The 17,086-nt window shown below is 35.3% G+C and overlaps 1 protein-coding gene across 8 annotated transcripts in view; it reads left to right on the top strand.

The window, feature by feature from the left end:
• Nucleotides 1-17,086, top strand: part of Neto (Neuropilin and tolloid-like) — a 151,448-nt gene that overhangs the window by 67,474 nt on the left and 66,888 nt on the right. For all 8 annotated transcript variants that reach the window (XR_012411853.1, XR_012411852.1, XM_073978375.1 and 5 more), the window contains 2 exons: nucleotides 581-1,742; nucleotides 14,071-15,141. Coding sequence is in view for 6 of the 8 variants with exons in the window: in XM_073978375.1 (XP_073834476.1) it covers nucleotides 1,646-1,742; nucleotides 14,071-15,141 (1,168 nt within the window). In the remaining 2 variants the exon portion in view is untranslated. The remainder of the gene's footprint in view (nucleotides 1-580; nucleotides 1,743-14,070; nucleotides 15,142-17,086) is intronic.

The raw sequence follows: 17,086 nt of genomic DNA, 5'->3' as shown, positions 1-17,086 counted from the left end.
TTATGCCTTTTTGTGGCAAATGGCCGTCCACGAATACCTTTTTGTAATAGCGTTTTGCAGTGCCAACTCTACCACTAAATATATTTCATATATTTTTGTGAAGGATTGATTTTTATGTCCTTGATAACCCCACAAAATTATATGACATCGGTTCATTAGTTTTCGAGTAAGAGTTGGCACCGATTTCAAAATATCTTTTTGAGAACAAAAAACGTTTTTAGTTTCTATGTTGCATACAAGCACAATAATTTTTCTCTTCCAAAGCTCAGATCTCAGGCAATATTGTTCTGATCGACATGACAATTTTACTCTAAAAGAAACCAATAAAAATGTTTTCGATTCTGGAATTTACTTAAGTGATATTGACATATAAGTGATAACCCATTATTTTACAACTTATTGGTAATGAACATAGTAGCTTGTTTCAATTAATTTATAGTAAGAAATGCAACTCATATTCGTCTACCAGCTAAACATATAGCTACATTTAGTCGATGTAAGCCGACAATATCTAGTTTCTAGAATCTTTGTAATAACTTCTCATAATTTCCCCCATTTTTGTGTTATTAATGTTTTGCAGAACGAACAGCAGACAACGGCAATCGCGCATGGAGGAGAAATTAATTATGAACCAACGGATAAGAAGTAGACGTGACGAGAAGCTTGTCAGCAAATGGAAAACCAACACAAAAAACATCGTAGGATAACTGAACAGCAGCGATATAACCACCACTACATGCACGCAAACTAAACACAGAAAAGTGATAATTATTTCATGCAACCAGTTGCAGAAGGTGCGAAGTCATTGTGTGTGGCAGCAGCAATTAAGTTATACGCAAACGAAATCTTATTTGCTAAAGGATCTTCTGGGAATTACGTGCAAATTTCCATCATCGTCATCATCGCAAGTTACCTCCACTTAATCATTGTTAAGCAATCCGCCAAGAGAATAGCCATAAAATTAAGGAAGTCTTAATAGACGGACAGACATCTATTGGCAGCCATTTTCATCCCCTCTGGTGGCCAACAGCTGCAATTGACATTGTGCGATTAGACCGACCACAGTCTTCAAAGACAATCAAGTTTGTCATTAATAGCAGGGATTTTGCACACGCATCTATTAACGCCTACGATTTGGTGTCGGTGTGTGTATGTGTTTGTATTTCGTCATTGATGCCATCAACACGTCTGCATTGTCTGTTCTTAACGCACTCCATAAATTGCAAAAGGTTCCGAGGCTCAACAACGAGTGAATGAGCAACCAACCAACTGATGTCTTAAGAGTCCTCAAGCCTTTTTTGTGGCATCCAGTCAGCTACGCCGCCATTTACAGGGAATTGCAATTGTTTTAATACATTGGTCCTTCAAGTAGCCAAGCAAGTGGAACAGTGGTGTTCGGACATTGATTGCTTTCATATAGCAGCGGTTTTGGGAAGGCACCAAAACCTTATTCAAAAGTGTGTGTGTGTGCATGCTATTTCTATAGATCTGAATGGTGGTTGCGTGCATTTGCCATTAAGTGCTCATCGTACTCCAGTTTATGTGGCTGTGGCTGGCTCCTGTCAGCGTTTCTCCGTTTGGTTAGAGATCGAATTCGAGGTGGCGGGGGAGACAGCACACACCCGCTGGACTAGTCGCCCAAATAATGAAGCCCAGCAGTAGTGTGTCGTGTGGTTGCTGTTTCTGTTGCTACTGTCGCAGTTGGCTGATGGTGCTGTTAATGGTCTCCAGTGTTATTCACGGTAAGTGAATTTCTTTCACGATTTCATTATTTCCTTTGTATTTTCGTGTGTTTTATGGCACACTCGATGAGAATTTTTATACCCTTTTTAGTCACATGGTTTATGGCTCGTAGGAATGTGTTCGTAAGTACTGCTGCAGTTTGTCAAGTAAATATTTTCGAACCAAAACATATTTGAATAAATTTACAAAAAAAGTCAAAAAGTGTGCGTATTTGGTGAAAAGTAGTTTTGTTTCAAATTAATATCCATAGCTTAACACTTTTGTTAGATTTATACGACCTTTTTATTGATCAATTTTTTTAATTTTAATCCATAACTTAATTAAAATTGATCCAAAAAAATGTTTTTTGTATATTATATTTTTTATCAGGTATCTAATAAAAATAAAGCAAAATATTTGCATTGTGAGTTTGAAAGCAAATTTCGCGATTCAATATTGAAAATCATCATTTATGATTTTTTTATTAATTGTTGTTTTATTAGAACGAAGAAATAAAAATTGCCAGTTTTTAATTGAATGAATTAATTGAGCTATCATGACCTAAGGAGTTTGTATTGAAACAGTGATATCTAGCGAAGTTCACACACATCCAACCAATATGCTACGATCGTTTTGCCGGTGGTTATTCACCTCATCAGTCATATCAAATGTCGTGCTAAACAAAGGTTGAGTTTAATAACTTCTATTTATTCGAAACGTATTGAACATTTGCCGTTTTGAAGCATTTTTAGTGCCTTTTTTCCATCAAGTCAACCTCACAGCTGAACGCGACTGTTTCGACTGAGGTCTTCGATTGCATATGTGTATGTATTGAAGAATAATTGTAGAAAAACCAGAGACACTAGGTTGAGTTGATGAAAAAAAGCTTCAAAAATATTTCACAACTGGATATTTGAAATAAGTTTCGTATAAATAGAAGTTTTCAAACTCAACCTTTAAATCAGTCATGTTATAATCTTGGGAAGCGTATTAAAAATTGTTTTCAAACATAAAAAAGTAAATATAACTAAAATAACTGTCGTTTTAATTTAAAATTAATTAAAATTAAAACGCGAAATAAATGTACTGAAGTCTTTTGCTGAGGAGCAGCATCAACACAGCAAAAATAAAGGACATCAAAAACTATCTTTTCATTTAATTTCATTGTTCCATTTCACATTAACGTGAATTTATAAAGCATATGAACTAATTGACCTTCCGCTATTTCACACACTGGACAAAGTTCCGCAGAACAATGTACTACACTAATATCAATTTTTATTATTATTAGTTCAGATATAAATATAACTTTCTTCTTAATACAATCTCCTTTTAACAATATAAAATTCTGATGTAATTTGTTTATAAAGAAGTAGAAACGTTTTTATTACTTTCGTAATCTAAGGGTTTTTTTTCTATGCAAAGAAAAAACAATTAAAAGCAATGAAATAATTGAAAACCAACTTCTTTCCTGTCTCGATTTCAAGTAATTTGAGGTATTATTTTATTAACTTATTTCTTTTCTTCCTCTTAAAATGAATTATATCCGGAAGTCATTGAAAACTTTTATTTGTTATTACGAAAGTTTGGCGTTTAAGAGTTTATAAATATTTTGACATAAATAGCTGTGTGGACATTTTTTCATGAGTCGGCAATTCATTGAGCCTAAGTGGTCAAATGATTCCCCGTGTTCTTTCCTGGTACGTTTTGTTATTTTGCCAACTGGTAGAAGTTTGAAATTCCTCAACAAAGTCTTAAAGTTTGGTTGTAAATTTTCTCAACGTGAACGTATTTGCATATCACCCACCATCTATGTAAATGCTTCCAGTCAGTCTATGAGATGGGGAAGAGACGTGTACACCGACTACGTTTTATGTGTAATATCCTAATCAAATTTGTAACATTTTCAATTTCCTTTCAAGATGTGGCATTCCTATCCCAACCAGGCATACAACCACCAAGCAAAATCCGTGAAACAATTTTCAATGAGCGTTTACATTTTGGGCGATGTGATATCGCCCTTGAGTTGTTTGCCGTATTTTTATTCATTATTTTCTCTCTTTTTTTTTTCAAAAGTTAACAAGAAGGAAAATAAAATTTTGTACATGCAACAGTTTGCTACCTCAAGACAGAAATGGAGTGGGATCTGAAAGCACTCACAACCATTTGATTTTACTTTGACATGCACTGCAGGTGGTATGAGGGATGTAGATGATGGGAGTTACCTCGTTGGGGTGGGGGATTGTGTTAGGATAACATGAATCAGCAGATCCAATTTGAAAGCACTCTTAGTCGGATTTAACATATTTAGTTTGCCTTCCCTTGCTAGTTCTCCTACGACTTGGTGTTAAATTACATGTAGCTTTGCCACATTTTCCACATGTTATGCGGAAACTCCTAAATAGCTACATAAACAATTTTCTCTATCTATTCATTCTACTTAAAATGTTATTATTTAGTATCTCAATTAAGACATATATATATATGCTAATAAAAATCCGCCACAAAACTTTATTTATTCATTTGAATGTAATTGTAAATTATCAAAACGGAAACAACTATCGGATTAAAAATAAAGAAAAGTGCAACATATTACTGAAAACATTGGAAAATGGCAACACTGCTTCTACTGTAGTCAATGGCATAGGGTGTTCGGCTCAAGCATAACAAACGGCACTTTGGTTTAAATGGATTTTTACACGCATCCTTGGAAGATGGCTGGGTAAAAGCGATGTACAAATTGAATAATTCAATTAGGGCCATTGCAGCGAAAGCAAATGGATTTAATAATGGATTTTCCTTTCAGGGAAGGGTGAGTGATAGGCAAGTGGTTATGGATTTAGCAACCTGTCTAAATGACTATGAAATTTACCTGTAGTTCAAAACTAATGCTTTTTAAGGAGAAGTATACTCTTCTGAAATTTAAGACTTTATCTAATATAAACATACATTCGATTACAATTGCATACATTGTCAACGTTTTCGTCTTAGTGTTTTTCATTACAAACTGTACGTGATTGGACTTTTGCAGCAACAGAAGTTAGGTTTTTGTGTAATTTTAGGTTCGGAATAATTGTTGGGCTCGATTTTTATACCCTCAGCCTTTAGGCTAAAGAGAGATCAATGTGTTTATTGATACGATGAAAATCTGCCTAAGCGAAATAATGGTTTCAGATTCAAAGTACGAGTATATTTGGATGAAATCCGTTTCAGATAATTTGGAGTCGATTTAACCATGTTCGTCTGTCCGGCAGGCTGGAGCGCACTCTCGAACGGATCAACCTGTTTTGTTCAAATTTAGATTAAGTTCGGAGATGGGCCATATCGGTCCACTCCTTCGGGTTAATTTTCGTTAAAATGGTGCGCACGATAACTATCAAATTTTGCACATTGTGATATTTATTCAAGGCATACATCAGCTTCGATTGTGGGCTATGTAGTGTAATGTAATTTTTGCAGCAGGTTGTGCTCGTGGCCCCTTCACGACGGTACATTTTTTTAGGGCAAGTCCATACTTTATGAGAAAACACCTTACAAGCTCTGGATAACCCTGCAGGCACCAACTGAAACGTACATCGAGTTTCAAGAAGGCCTTCGGGTAACTCCCCCACAAAAGTTTTTCGTTGGCAAATCCCTGCTCCTTAACATAAATACGAAAAATACACGGGGACCAACTAATGTGTCTGATAAAGGTGTTTGATATGTTTCAAAAGGAGTAATTGGCATTGATGCAATCTCATATTACCACAGTATAACTTTTATCGGGTGTAAGTCCATGCTGAGTGAGATAATTACTCTATAACTGCAAAGACCCTTCGGTCGCCAATTAAAAAGGCTTTTAAATGGAGTTCTGAATTTGGTCCATACTGTGCACATGGAAAATGTGCTTGCAAACTTATATCAAATTCGAAGATGAACTACTTCTACACTTCTCTCTCTACCTCATCCACAGAGTTCAAACATTTAGTATTAAAAATAAATTGGCCCCTGTTCGCGATTAAACGTTAAACTTTAATTCGGATAGTTCTAGCAGTATAGTAATGTTTTGGAAAAACAACCCATACTGGGTTAGCTTCCAGGGTATATCTCTGTCGGCAAATCGGACTGATACTTTTTTACTTGTTTTTAAAGGTTGTTTATGAGGTATTGCATATGTTTTTGGCCGTTACCAAATGTATAATGTTGAAATAAAAGACATTTGGTTTCAAAAAAATGGATTCTGTCTAATAGAGGAGGACTGAGTTATCCGACAAGTATGTCGGGTTGAAAAATGTGCATTTGTTTTGTTAGTTTTTTTTTTTTCAAAAATGTGACAGAAATGTTCGCCAACAGTTTGGTAGCTGCGGATGTGGTAGGGGACAGTTATTATAATCCGAATCGAAACCGAAGGCGAAGATTTCAAAATTTAACGTATAATTAGCGGGAAAAGAATTTGAAGAGCTCGGAGTTGAGCATAATGATCTGAAGATGTTATTGCACGTGGAAAAGGAAAGCTGAAGATTCGAACCGACAATTTATGTGGCTAGTTTCGCTGTAAGTAGGCAGCTCATCAGACATTATTGCAGGTTCCGAAACAGAAACATACGTTTGTTATTAAAGGTTTACTATTTATTGTAGGTTATCGCAAATTGTTGTTATTGAATAATAAAAAAGTGACAATACTACATTGTTGTCAATCATTTTAAAATTGATATCCCAGAACTGTCAAAGTGGTTTAGGAATGTAATCAAATGCCACTGATACACTTGTGGAATGTATCTTAATGAGTACTTCTTATTATAAGCTGAACACATTATTAGAATAAATTTAAAACAACCAACAAAACAAACAAATAAATTTGTAAAACAACCACAACTTTATGTTAATTCAGACATTATTTACAATACGTTATTTCACTTTCAGATTTTATGTCAAACCGCTCCGTTCTAAGGTTCACATATGCTACCGACATTTGTGGTGTAGTTATGTGGGATTCTTCTTGCTTTTAGTGTTGTGCGACTTGAATAACAATGTGGACCAGAATAAAAGTGCAAAATAACAAACAGAAGAATGAACGAAGCGAATATATAGAAGGACTTAACTTCGTCTCTTGACTATCGTGGAAGGGAAAGTGAATTATTCGAAATGATTCTGGATTAAAGGAAAATTAGAATGTATTCAGTGTTCAACACATCTCAATAAACACAATACTTATGTAATGATGTGAGAGGATATCTATGATAGACGAACCCACACACACACACGCACACTGAACTATCTCATACAAACATAGAAAAAGAATAATGGTTGAATATTTCATTTCATTGTTGTTTTCTCACATTTGTTGAGATCTGCGTCCTTTTGTTCGTTGCGATTTGCACCGGAGCAACAGTCGAATGTGAAATGTATTGTGTGGTGAATATGGTGTTGGTGTTTTTATTTCGGTATTTTCCAAGAATCATTGAAGTTGGATTTCACTGACCCTTGGGAGGACCTTTTGAATTCCCTTTGAATACTTGTTATATCTTTTTGTTGTGTTCGTTAAGATGTTTTCGTTGTAATTTATACAAATGTACGTTTGCCTTTTGATGTAAAATAACTTTCGTATGTACCATTTATATGTTAATATTTTTATTAGTATGTCCTGTTACATTCGATTGAATACAGAATTTTGGTGTATTTTTAAAAAAAAATTTTATCCACAATTTTTGAAAAACATATTTCAAGATATTTCAACACCACTATACATAGGCTTTTAAGATTGTGTATATACCATAGTTCGTCACAGTTAGTGCGTGATGCAAATTATGTTGTTGACTCTTTAGAGCATTAAAACTATATAGATGGATATATAAGATCCATATACATATACATATGTATAATGTCGATAATCCGAACACCAAGGTGTCCGAATTATCGAGTTGTGCGGATTACCGCATGGTAACAAACATATGAACTTGTCACTCGTGGCATTCGTGTAATAATATGGAAGGTATAATTAAATTTGTTATTCCGTTTGTAAAATATCGAAATATTATTCTTGATCAGCATAAAATTCTAAGTTGATATAACCATGTCCGTCTGCCCATCAGTCCGTCTGTTAAAATCAGGATACAGCTCGCAATTTAGAGCTTTGTAATTTGGTATAGAAATTTTTATTACTTCTAGAATGTTTGGTATTGAAAGTGAGCTATATCGGTTCACGTCTTGAACGGTACCTCCCTATTTTCGGTATTTTGAAGGTTTGGGCCATTAAGCCTAAATGGCTGAAATTTGGTATTTAGTCTCCGTTGGGGGTACAACATTTTCCACTTGAAATTTGTCGGTATAGGTCCACGCCTTCATATAGCCCTCATAGAACGGAATCTCCCGATTTTCGGTATTTTTAAGGTTTTAGCCCCATTATCACACCGAAATGGCTGAAATTTGACATTTACTCTTCGTTTGGGGTACACTCTTTTCACCTGGAATTTGTCGGTATAGGTCCACGTCTTCGTATAGCCCTCCCGGTACCTCCCGATTTTCGGTATTTTGAAGGATGTGTGCTCAATATAACACCAAAAGGACTGAATTTGGTAGCTAGTATTCATTGGGGATATAAAACTTTCCACCTGAAATTTGTCGATATAGGTCCACGCCTTCATATAGCCCCCATAGAACAGTACCTCCCGATATTCTATATTTTAAAGGTTGTGGCCTCAATATCCCACGTTGTCGGTATAAAACTTTCCACCTGAAATTGGTCGGTATAGGTCCTCGTCTTCATATAGCTCCCATAGAACGATACCCTTCGATTTTGGTGTTTTGAAAGTTTTAGCCTCATTCTTCAAACGGAATAACTGAAATTTGGTATTTAATCTTCGCTAAAGGTACAACACATTTATACAGGTACAAAACATGCCTTGCAAAAAATCAGACAGTATAGGTTTTGTTACGGTTACGGTTTTATTATGTTTTGAATATTTTAGTTTTTCTACCAATTGAGTCGTTAATTGGATCTTTCTTAATTAGATTTGGGTTTCTGTCAATCTTCGAATCGAGATTGCTGTAATTCATATTTTGTGTTGCCAGAGGATACAAAAGTTCAATTCGGAAAATTACAAGTATTGGTCCATGTTTTAGAAAAAACAACAATGTCGTCACATGATGACTCTTTTAAAGGGAGTATTTATTATTAGTTAAAATAGTCTGTTCCTTTCCTTTCATAAACCTAAGGAAACTAATTATTCCTATTTAATTTGGTGGTGAAGGGTTCAGCCCGGCCGAACCTAACGCCGTTCTTACATGTTTTAATTCTAATTACTAAAACCGAACACTTAAATGAAATACAGAATAAAAATGTTCTATGCGTAAAAAATAGTTATGTCCCGATTAACGAGTAGAAAAAATAGGGGTAATCCGGACTATTTTAGTGTCAGGATTACCGCGTTGTCCAAATTGGCGAGTGTACAGATTATCGAGACTACACTTCGAATGAAAATAAAGGTCATACGAAGCCTATAAGATCTATAATATTTTTTTAATAACTCCAAAAATTGTAATCCTAATTTTCTCAGTTAATATCAAATGATTTTTTATTCGAAAGTAAATTTCGATACGTTCGTAGTAACCACAGGACCAATCACCTTTACTACATTCATGTCGAATGTGGTGCGAAATTCCGTTCTGCATAACACTCAATTTGAAGTTTCAACCAGTACTATCCGTAACTGTTTATTCATGATATCAGAATTTATAGACAAAGCAACATTTTCTTCTTTTATGACAAACATCGTTGAACCTAATATATATTTACTTTGGTTTGCAATTTTACAGTTCTCTTTAATGGCAATGGAGTAGGATATCCTTTTGAAATATTAATGTAACATTTACAGGCAATGTGTGAAATTTATTAACAACGAATAAATATTTTTGTCTCCAATGGGGATTTTAGTGTTATATTTTTCGACGAGACAATTTAATGATGATACACTCATGCGTGTTAAGTGATCAACAATTGTATAATACTTACATTAAATATTAATTCAATTCCCGGCGGTAATTATTTCAAAACAAAAATTTAGTTTTTTTTTAATAGATAAATTAAAATTTCATCAGTTTTATTACATTTTCGACAAATTATGGAAAATTAACTCAAAGTTTTTTACTCTAATGTTGAGTGGTAACCAAAGCTACAAAAATGTTTTCGGACTGTAGGATTTTTGACGCGTTGACATAGGCACGTCTTGTCAGGGAGTGATTGAGTATTTTATTAAATAACTCACTTAAAAATAACATCATAAAGCAGTAAACCACCTTTCGTTGTCAAGGTGCTTCCTATACAGCAGAAACTATAGACATTAGTCCAGTCAAAATAGACATAGAAAAAGCAAAAATTCCCACAAATATGGATTTTGATGGAGAGCTATGGTTTGCCATTAGAAGCAATGTCCTAAAAGTCCCCATCAATCCCATGTTTGCAAAAACAGTTATTCGGAGTCAAAGGTCAAAATGTGGGGATTTTTAGGTTTTCGGATTTTTTTCTTGAAAACAGTGGGCATTACCATATTGCAGACGGAAAAATTCTCTATAAGTTTGGTCTTTTTTTGGAACCATTCTTGAGATATAGCGGTTCTAAAAACGCATCATTTATATGCATTTATAAGGGAAATACATATTCGGGTGAAATATCCGGAGTAACAGGGCCTGTCCCCCAAAAAATATATGTTTCCTTGAAGAGCGAAATTACACCTATCTTTAACAAAAAAATCCAACAAAATCGGAGCTTGTTTAGTATAGTTATTCCATTTTAGGGGCATTTTATGCAAAAATAGCATATTTAATCCACATGTGTAATTGAAAGCCCAACGTGAACGACCCCAACGAAAACTCTCCGATTTTTTTGAATTTTTGTCAGAAGGTAGTGTTTGTTGGGCTGATTACGTAAAATGTATAATTTTCATGGGCTCGGTTCGCCGGCTATTTGACCCGAAAGACCAGATTTAAAACCGGGTTAGTCCCGGTTCTACTGCACTGAATACTGCAAAGTGGGTATCGTTTGAAAGGTTATGGAAATGCCTAACACATGGCGTTGTTATTTTAACCGGTTCGCCTCATGATGTTCTTACGGGGCTTACTTCTTAACATGTGTAATTTGACACTTATATCAGGATATCTCAAGAGTGGTGACTAGGCCCGGGCGATTTGTATGGAAGGAAAAAAACCTTAATGGGCCCTTCGCGTTTCTTATTCCTGGGATTAAACTGAGCAAAAAAGTCCACTACGGTGAAAATCGAGCCTCCCGATTTTGACTTTAAGTTTTTTATCCACGTTTTTAGACATTTTGGCATATAACAGCCAAACAATTAAGATTTTCGATCCAACACAAGGACGAAAATTGTAGCCAAGACAGTAATTAAGAACTCTCTAATACATTCCAAAGAATTGGAATGCTCCTTCAGGCGGTTTTGGCATTGAGAAGCTGCAAACTTTTCGGAAAATGTCGATAAATGACACTGTGCTACAAAAGTTGACCAGAAAAAAATCCAGCGTTCTGATTCAAAATTCTATCGTGATGGGGTCAATGGAGAACGAAAATGCCTTTAGTTCGTTTGGGTCACTTGGTTTTATTTTTTTGTAACGGTAAAAGTAGGGAAAATCTGGGTTTCTTACATTTTCAAATTTAAACGGGCATATCTTTTTTTCACAACGGATTTCTATTGATCATCCTTCCTTTTAAAGGGGTGAATAATATCTTTCGAACAAGTTATTATTTTTTTAAATGGGTTAACAAATGACTAAGTTATAGTGGTTTAAGTCTGAAAACCCCCACAAAAAAAAACTAAAAAATATCAACCTAATTTATCCAAACGTTGGATATGAGGAGATTTTGTCCAAATTTAGTTTAACTTCTAAAATGGCCGATATCGATCTTCTCTTTCTGTTCCCTCCCCCACAAAATTTCATCAATTATGTCGATCTGTCCGTAGATGAAAGTTTTAAAGCGAAATGAGAGAACTATTTTGACAGTTGTTTTCTGAGAACTTATTAAAATGTTGCTGGAAGAATTTTTCTCAGCAACTTTTAGGAAGGTCGATCAGCTGATTTTCAACCATATGTTAATGGTCAGCTGTTCAATGTTTATGTGATTTTTGTAGAAAAATACTGCAAATATTGCGACACAGCTATATTTATTGATTATTTTATTAATCTTTTAATAATTTCTTATTTATGTTATTTAAAATTGAAGAATTTTTTACAGCTTTGGATTTAGTTTTTCTTTCATACATTGGCGCTAATGTTTTTGTTTTGGTAATCACCTGTTATCTTGCTAAAATTTACTAGATGCTGTCTTTTTACTTTTTCCTTTATCCGTATAATTGTTTTTACTCTCTGAAAACAAGTTACTGAGAAAGTTTTACTGAAAATAAAAAAAACACACAACTGTAGTAAGATGGGACATTTATTTTTAACATCATGTTAGGCAACCTAACGAGCACTGAAGTGTGAGTGCAATATGTATCGAATACACGGTGAATCCCAGAACATGACCGATTGATCATATTGCAATTAAGTGAAGGATATGACTGTAACGCTATAATTTCGTCACATAACTTCATGTTATATGTAACAGAACCCAGCAAAATTTGACGGAAGGGGTTCTTTGCGATGACGTGATTTCATGTCATCTTTTGCGTTGGTTCAAAGGAAGTCGTGAAAGATCCGATCTTTTCATTAGGATTTGAACCAATGCAAAGGAAGTCGTGAAAGATCCGATCTTTTCATCAGCATTTGTACCCATTCCATCGATCCAATAGAGATGATGTTTGTGTTTTTATTTACACACCTGTTTATTTTCATTTTGGTATGTTCCAGTACTGCAAAAATCTACTAATTTTTACTATTTTTTCCGATAACATAAAGGAAAAATTGTTATCGTAGTAAAAATAAGTAGATTCTTGCAGTTTCTGGAACAGACCAAAGTTGTTAGAACTGTCGTCGTGATGTTGTCTTACATTTCCTGCATATCAAACAACTAAAACTTCTAAACAATTGGTATTATATGAAGTCCCAACCATCGAGCTAAAAATAGAATTGGGCTGCACACATTGCTATTTTAAAAGTTCCCTTGTCTGTTCTAAATCTGACATAGAATGAAATCAATCAAATCTTGCTTCTTGGAATTTGAAAAAAAAGTCCGAAACGAAAAGGAACAAGAATCTGAAAATAAAGAAGAAACTACTTTTGGAAAGAAACAATTAAAAATAAATTAATTAAGCATAAATGGTATTTTCCATAAAAAGTCTCTCCTCCCCGTTCGTTACATTTTGTTCTTAGAGATCCCTAAAGCAAGCCGGGTTGTAGATCTCTACATATTTCCGTCACTAAACAAAAGAGTATAAATTACCAAAATGTTGTTATAAAATAACAAAATTATAAAATAAAAGTAATTTACGAAATAAAAATACTTAAAGGAGTGCATTTGGAGTCCATGTCGAAATCTGAACTGGTGATGGGAAGATAATTGAAAAAACCTTTTGTAAGATGAAAGAATATCAGTTGCGGAGAACGGAGGAAGTAATCTTTTGCGTTGCAGCGGTGGTGATTACATTGCAATTTTGGATGTAAAGTTTTGAAAAGCTAAACTGATAAATTAATTGTAGTTATTTCATGAATTCGTTTTAATTAATAAAAAGTTTTGTTTTTCATGAAAACCATATTTCAATACAGCATTTCCATTTTCCAAACAATACATGAAAATTTCATGCCAAGGGGTTGGTGAAAATGACATGCCAAAGCATTGGTTAAAATGACATGTCAAAGCATGGGTGAAAATGACGTGTCAAAGCATTGGTGAAAATGACATGTCAAATCATTGGTGGAAATGACATGCCAAAGCATTGGTGGAAATGACATGTCAACGCATTGGTTAAAATGACATGCTTAGGATCCAGAAAAGAACGTCATCTTTTGGGGTCCACGCTCATATAAAATTCATCGATGAAGATGCTAAAAAGATGACATGCTAGATCACTTGCACCCATGATCGAATGTCATCTTTGGCATCGAACATTTTGCTGGGAATTGAAACTCTTGTACACAATTTAGACGTTATTTACAATCCTACGTTATTCAAAATCTAATACTATTACTAGAAATGTTCATCTTTTATTGCGATATCAAATTAACAGCTAACTGCATCGTTTCTCCCTTATCCAGTTAGATTACGTTAAAAGGCACCGAATGTATTGCCAGGTTGAACAGCAATACAAATCCACAATCTTTCGCTCCAAATTTAATTAAAAAAATAAATTTAATACAATGGGGCATCGTATAACAATCTTATGGGGATAATATTTGATTTCTGTTTTTCTCTTTGTGTCTTTGCAGTGTCACCGGAGATGATGACAACAATAACAACAACAACAGACACAAATTTAAATAATTACTACAAAGCCATGACTAAATTTGCAAAGTTCAATACCAAATTACCTAGTCAAACGAACGAAGTAGAAACATCATCGGCTAAACCCTTATCAAATGATGCTCACAATGCCATCAACCAAGGGGTATATCCTGTACTGCAATCCAATATGACAACCACAATGGCCACAATGCAAACACATTTTACTATCTCGAAAACACCAGCATCAACAAGAACAACTGCAACAACAACAACAATAGCATCTTTACTTGGACAAATTGCAATGACAAGGCAAAGTTCAAGCAAAACAGGAACAACAACAGCACATATAGAAGAAGAAATGCAGAACTCAGTTTACAGGTCATCAACGGACAACCCCAGTACACCTGCTCTCATCGGTGATAATTACGACGTTGTTATCCGAACAACAGATACACCAGATTCAATGCACAAATCCACAGGGACAATGGATGAGACAGGAACAACGAAAGTACAAATCGCTCTGTTTCATGGTGACAACAAAAACCTCAAGTATCCCAGAATAGAATCGAGTTCAAGCCAACACCATGGAACAACATCAGCAACAACTATTGTCACACAACATACACAACATCCTAAGGGCAATCATGTTGAGCACAACAACGAAGAAGTACAAAAGACTATCACTGGGCAAAGAATCACAGCCACAGTCCCATTTAGTTCAAAGTTAACTAAACAAAACATCCACCAGCCCAGCAGCAGTAAGGACCAAATAACAATCACCAGCATTAGCAACACTGGCAGTGACACACACGCCAATGATATGCTGCTGTCATCGCAACAACAAAGAACACACTTGCAGTACAATCAATTAAAGAGACCAGCACTTTTAGCCGCATCTACTCAGACATTGCAACGCCAGACAAGGCAAGTAGATGACGATCCAATCGACAAATGTCGTCTGTTCGAAGTCGGTGATCCCGAAAAAATGGAACTCTATAGTCCTGACTATCCTAATGTCTATCCAAAGAACATTAATTGCACGCGTGTGATTACAGGTAAGTACTCATATTATCCACATGCCTTGTTATGAAGGTGAATATTCATATGTGTGTGGGTGAACAGGACATGACATGCACCAGATTTGCTTTGCACATTTTAATTTAATGAAATAAGGGCACTATCTGCTAAATGACGTATAGCAAATTCAATGAATATCGTTTAAAGTAGACTTTTTATTAACATGAAAACATAAGGGTTAAAGTATAAGGGTAATTCTTTTTCGATAGTACGTCCGTTGGTGTCTCTATGCTAATAATTCTAACACATTGGAACCGTTTGCACAAAGGTGTTTTATGTCTGTAGTATTTTGGCATCGGAGCCATATAGAGTCTGTTTTGTTGTTTAGCCCCCGAATTAAATGCCTTCTGATTAACCCTGGGATTACACACGACAGCACATAAGGAGACAGTGGAGTTCATGTAATGATAGTCAAAAAATGACAGTGGCAAAACTAATTTTGATATCATGAACGAAAATAATAATTCTATATTTTATGTTTGGTTTTAGTTTAGTTTCTGTAGAGCGATTCTCTAACACATTTCGTCGGTGTCATGCTTAAGTGTTCCATACGCCATTTTTGACATTTTGAGATAACGGAACCGTACAAGGTTTTGAACCATGCTCTTTCAGATTTCGGTCGGTTTTTCTCTATCTCTTATAGTTTCTGAGATATTCAGATGCCATTATGTTCCATATCCGCTTTGTGACCCAAACAATCTTGTCGTTTTGTTCCATATCCATAAAGCCTGGCGTATGGAACAAACAACTGTGAACTTTTTAGTTCCATATCAATGTCGTTTGGCGTATGGGACAAAACGGGACAAAAACGAATTGTTCCGCACCAAAAATGATGGCGTTTGGAATAAAAAATTGCCCATTTTTGCCAAGTTACGAATAATGTGGCGTATGGAACAAATTGTTTTAAAGGACTTGATTTAGAAACTGAAGAATAATAGTTTCTAAATCCAAATATTTATGAATATTGCATTGTTATATGAAAACGAAAGAAATTTTGATGCAAGTCCACAAAAATATACCCAAAAACGTCCATTCGACTTGAAGCTAGTGTGGACACCGACTAAATGTTTTATGTTACCTTACTTACTTACTTAGCTGGCCCATTACAGAACATTTGTTCTATAGGCCGAACTAAGAAGAGATCTCCATTCCTCTCTATTTGTTGCTTTGCACTCTGGAATACAGCGCCTTGTCATCTCATCATCCACTTGTTTGCGCCATCTATTCCTTGGCCTGCCAATTCTGCGTGCACCGCCATGTGGCATGTATTCATACGCCTTTTTAGCGGGTTCATCATCGCTCATTCTTATGATATGGCCTAGCCAACGCAATCGCTGCATCTCGATACGTTTAACAATATTGATGTCGTTGTATAGCAGATACAGCTCGTGGTTCATGCGACGTCGATATTCACCGTCAACGCAGATTGGTCCGTAGATCTTTCGAAGAATTTTTCTCTCAAACACACCAAGCACTGCCATGTCTGCTTGCGCAAGTACCCAGGCTTCGGAGCCATACATCAGCACGGGTAGTATCAGTGTTTTGTAGAGCGTTATTTTTGTTTGACGAGATGTGGCTTTGTTTTTAAACTGCTTACTTAATCCAAAGTAGCATCTGTTGGCCAATACAATTCTTCTTTTTATTTCACAACTGATGTCGTTTGTTGTGTTGACGGAGGTGCCGAGGTAGACGAAGTCTTTTACTACCTCAATATTATAGGAACCAACTTCCACAGTCGGTCCGAGCTCAATGGACGCATTGCGCGTCGACACCATCAACTTGGTCTTCTCACCGTTTACCGCCAGACCCACTTTAGCAGATTCTCCTTCGACCTTTATAAAGGTATCAGTTACTTCTTTTACTGATCGACCCATGATGTCTATATCATCAGCATAAGCAAGTAACATGTGACTATTGGTGTAG

Source organism: Musca autumnalis, unplaced genomic scaffold (assembly GCF_047663935.1).
Source record: "Musca autumnalis isolate F117 unplaced genomic scaffold, ASM4766393v1 scaffold_3, whole genome shotgun sequence".
NCBI classification, from domain to species: domain Eukaryota; kingdom Metazoa; phylum Arthropoda; class Insecta; order Diptera; family Muscidae; genus Musca; species Musca autumnalis.
The sequence above is the reverse complement of the archived record's forward strand: the minus strand, read 5'-3'. Positions and strand labels throughout refer to the sequence as shown.